Source organism: Salvelinus sp. IW2-2015, unplaced genomic scaffold (assembly GCF_002910315.2).
Source record: "Salvelinus sp. IW2-2015 unplaced genomic scaffold, ASM291031v2 Un_scaffold3444, whole genome shotgun sequence".
NCBI lineage: Eukaryota > Metazoa > Chordata > Actinopteri > Salmoniformes > Salmonidae > Salvelinus > Salvelinus sp. IW2-2015.
The window spans coordinates 1-4379 of NW_019944724.1; the positions used below are offsets into that span (position 1 = coordinate 1).

General features: G+C 47.3%; 1 protein-coding gene across 1 annotated transcript; it reads right to left on the reverse strand.

The window, feature by feature from the left end:
* Positions 1–1260: 1260 nt before the first annotated feature.
* On the reverse strand, positions 1261–3399 carry LOC112075881 (transforming acidic coiled-coil-containing protein 2-like; the record flags this gene model as incomplete). Its single annotated transcript, XM_070441100.1, has 3 exons — positions 3363–3399; positions 1917–3070; positions 1261–1688 (listed from the first exon to the last, which is right to left on the reverse strand). Coding segments are annotated over exons 1-3 (1619 nt in total), but the record flags the coding sequence as incomplete, so codon positions are not given.
* Between the last annotated feature and the right edge of the window lie 980 nt (positions 3400–4379).

The window sequence follows — 4379 nt, forward strand, 5'->3', positions numbered from 1 at the left end:
CTATTTAGTTAGGGGAACATTATGTTAACTAGAACTAGTTTAGTTAGGGAACATTATGTTAATGAACTAGTTGAGTTAGGGAACATTCTGTTAATGTAACTAGTTTAGTTAGGGAACATTATGTTAATGTAACTAGTTTAGTTAGGGAACATTATGTTAATGTAACTAGTTTAGTTAGGGAACATTCTGTTAATGTAACTAGTTTAGTTTAGGAACATTATATTAACTAGAACTAGTTAGTTAGGGAACATTATGTTAATGTACCTAGTTTAGTTAGGGAACATTATGTTAATGTACTAGTTTAGTTAGGGAACATTATGTTAATGTACTAGTTAGTTTAGGGAACATTATGTTAATGTAACTAGTTTTAGTTAGGGACATTATGTTAATGTAATCTAATTTAGTTAGGGAACATTCTGTTAATGTAACTAGTTTAGTGAGGGAACATTCTGTTAATGTAACTAGTTGAGTCAGGGAACATTCTGTTAACTAGAACTACAGCAGGCGGAAGTCTATCAGGAGCTTGATTTTTTTTTGCTTCTGGCCCAAAAAGTATTTTACTGGCATGATTCACATTGCTGGCATAGACTAGGGTGCAGACTAATGTTAAAGCCTTGCAGAGTTTGGAGTCAATTCCAGTCAATTCAGAAGTGAGTTAGGGCTGAAATGGTATTGACCCCAAGCCTGACTTCTTTGTTAAAGTTAGTGAGTTAGGGCTGAAATGGTATTGACCCCAAGCCTGATTCTTTGTTAAGTTAGTGAGTTAGGGCTTATGTGTGTAAGTCCCAGGTTGAATATAAAGATGTGAAAACACACGCAGGCAGAATATATGAAGAGAGAGTGAGTGTGTGTGTGTGTGTGTGTGTTGTTGTTGTGTGTGTGTGTGTGTGTGTGTGTGTGTGTGTGTGTGTGTGTGTGTGTGTGAGAGAGAGAGTACACACACACACACATCTCACTATGTCTTAGCATATTATCTGCATGTGTTTTCACATCTTTATCTCCAACCTGACACACACACACTCACACACACGCACACACACGGACACGCACACACACACACATATATTGGATACTGGAACAGCTATCTGGTGGCCTGACTGGTCAAGCGGTAACGCCGCAGCCTCCGGCATACATGCCTACGGTGTCGGCAGAGGTTTGAATATTGCCCTTTGATACTCTACCTTTCATGCTGTCTATCTCTCTGTTCAATAAGGTCAGGAAAGACCATACAAATATAAAACTATTTTAAAACCAACTTACGATTTGATAGGTTTCTTCTTCGTTTTGGATGGTTTGTTCTGGTTGTGGTCCTCCAGCTCACCGACGTTATCGTTATCGTTATCAACCTCATTGTCATTGGCCGACACCTCAAAGGAGGCGGAGCCTGAGGCAGCCGTGGGCGGAGACGCAGCCATGCTATTGGAGGAGGACTTGAAGGCAGCAGACTCGTCGAAGGTGTCAGAGTCGAATCTATTGGAGGGTTTGTTCAGCTTGGGAGAGACGGGGATCTCGCTGTTAGAGCCGAACGGGTTGAAGTTAGGGTCGTCCCACTGGGCGGGGTCAAAGTTATAGGAAGCCTTATGGATAGGGATGTCATCACCGGGGACGGTGGCGGGGGTGTTGTCTAGGGGTTCCGATGGCGGCTGGACAGCCTTCTTCAGGCCCATCCTGGGCTTCCTTAGAGGCATCTGATAATAATAATAATAATAATAATGATTCGTATTATTAAAATATATAATAAACATAATAATAATGACATGAATATAATTATTAGGAATAATAATTGTAATAACATGTACTGTTTTTTTCAAAAACAAAGAATCAGCAAGATAATCAGGCCCCCCAAAAAAATAATGACACATTGAAATCAGCAAGAGTACAGAAAGGGACCATTTTCAATCCTCTGACAGACTAACCTTGGAGCCTGGCTTCCTGCCCAGCTTCTTGGGAGGTGGAGAGGCCTTYGGAGGCTCCTCGAGGGTCTCCTCAGAATAGTCAAACTCCAGCCTGACCGCCCCTGAGGTGCGAATAGGGGGGCTGGTAGAGGGACGAGCTGGTTCCTCAGTAGAGACAGGAGGGGGGCTAGACACAGGGGTGACAGTTTTGTGAGCAATGGACGCAGTGACTTCTTTCCTTCCCAACGGGGGGGAGTTAGCGACTCCTTTCCTTCCCAACGGGGGAGAGTTAGCGACTCCTTTCCTTCCCAACGGGGGAGAGTTAGCGACTTTACTACCGCCGGTGTTGAATGGGTCGATGTCCTCAAAGTTGTCTGGGTCCCATTTGTAGGCCCCACTAGGGGGGATGGGAGAGGAGCCCTCGCTGGCTGGGAGAGGGGCCTCCGGCACTGGGATGGAGGTATCCTCCTGTCGGAGGGGTATGGAAATGGCCTGGGTCGGAACAGGAGTAGGGGTTGGGATTGGTTGGTTATCTGTCTCTGGGCTAGTGTGATTGGTCTCTTCAATGAGAGGGGCGGGGCTTTCCACACGTGGTTTCCTGGTTCTGCTGAGCGTGCCTCCTGGACTGGGCGTGGCCGAGGCAGGGCCAGAGTCTGTTGTGGCTCCTCCTACTTCCTGGTCCTCGGGGCCCAATAGGGGACTAGCTGCTCTGGTGCTCTTTTTCAGCTCCGGTGTGACACCAGAGGATGGAGGTTGGGGGCTCTCTGGGTTAGAGCTCTGCCTGAGGAGAGGCTTCTTTTTCAGGGAGCCACCAGGGCGGAGAGGCCCCTTCTTGGACGGTCTGCGGAGGGTCCCCGGAGCACTCTCAGTACCACCGTCGATACTAAAGGCCTCAGCCAYGGGARGGGAGWCTCCGATTGAGAGGGAGGATCCTACGCTGTCTAGGGGTCCGGAGCCGTCTAGCTCCCCAGCCTGAAGGCTCAGAGAGCGGGTTAGAGTTGATCGGCTCTGGGCCTCTGCAGCAGCAGCAGCAGCAGCAATGAGCTGGTCTAAGTTATAGGCTCCGCTAGCAGCTATGGGCTTGTCCTCGTCAAAGACTATGGACAGGGAGCTACCATGGTGACCTTTAGCCTCTGACCCGGGTTCACCATCTGCCTCAGAGTCACAGCCAAGACCTGGAGGAACGAGAGAAGAGAGAAATATATATGACAAGTGTTATGTAGTCAAGACATAATCCCACAATGCATTGTCAGGGTTTGCATCATGGTTTATGAATGAGAATGAGAAATGACTTTCTTTCTGATGCTTGTGTGTGTGTAAGAGAGAGGAGAGAGAGAGAGAAAGAGGAGGAGAGAGAGAGACCGAGAAAAAAAGAGGGATAGAGAAAAAGAGGGAGAGAGAGAGAGATGAAGGTTTTAGACAAGTCTAATTAAATTGATGAATGAGCTCTGAATATTTCAACACAACCTCCCAGTTGGCCAATCCAGTAAAACACGGCATACATATGTGATGGATGACTGAAGCTTTTTCGCATATATAAGACCTGTTTATATCCTTTAGCAACTCAGTGATGCTGGTCTGACTCACTAAACAAAGCAAACCTCTTGTTTGATGTACCAGTAGTCACCACTAGAGGGTGTTCTAAGCTCTCTCTCTTTCTCTCTCTCTCTCTCTCTCTCTCTCTCTCTCTCTCCTCTCTCTCTCTCTCTCTTCTCTCTCTCTCTCTCTCTCTCTCTCTCTCTCTCTCCTTCTTCTCTCTTGTTTCTCTCTCTCTCTTTCTCTCTGTGTCTCGTCTGTGCTCTTGTGTCTCTCTCTCTGTGTCTCTGTGCTCTCTCTGTCTCTGTCTCTCTCGTCTCTGTCTCTGTCTCTCTCGTCTGTCTTCTCTCTCTCTCTCTCTTTTTCAGCCCCTCTCTTTTCATCTCTCTCTCGTGCCCTTCCTCCTCTCTTTATGTGTGGTATGTGTGTTATGTCTCTTCTCTCTGTCTCTCTCTCTTGGTCTCTCCTCTTCTCGTCCTCTCTCTCTGCTCGTCTCTCGCTCTCTGTCTCTCTCTCTCTCTCTCTCGTCTCTCTCTCTCTGGCCTCTCTCTCTCTCTCTCTCTCTCTCGTTCGCTCTCTCGTGTCTCTTCCTCCTCTCTCTCTCTCTCTCTCTCTCTCTCTCTCTCTCTCTCTCTTGTCCCCTTCCTCTTCTCTTTTTCTGTGTGTATGTGTGTATGTCTCTCTCTCCCTCACGCGGTGTCTTCCGAGGTCAGCAGCTGGGTATGATGGTCTGTCTCTCCAGCGGGGGACTTGACAGGGGTGGTCGACTCCGGTGTCTCGAACGCTCCGTCAGAGTCTGAGCTCGCTGTAGGACAGGAGAGAGAGAGAGAGAGACAGAGAAGAGAGAGGAGAGACAGAGCCCCTCATTATAAACCTCAGTATCACTGTGGACCTCATAGGTGACAAAGGTGTGAAGGAAGAGGAAAATGAGACAACATGTTGATTAGT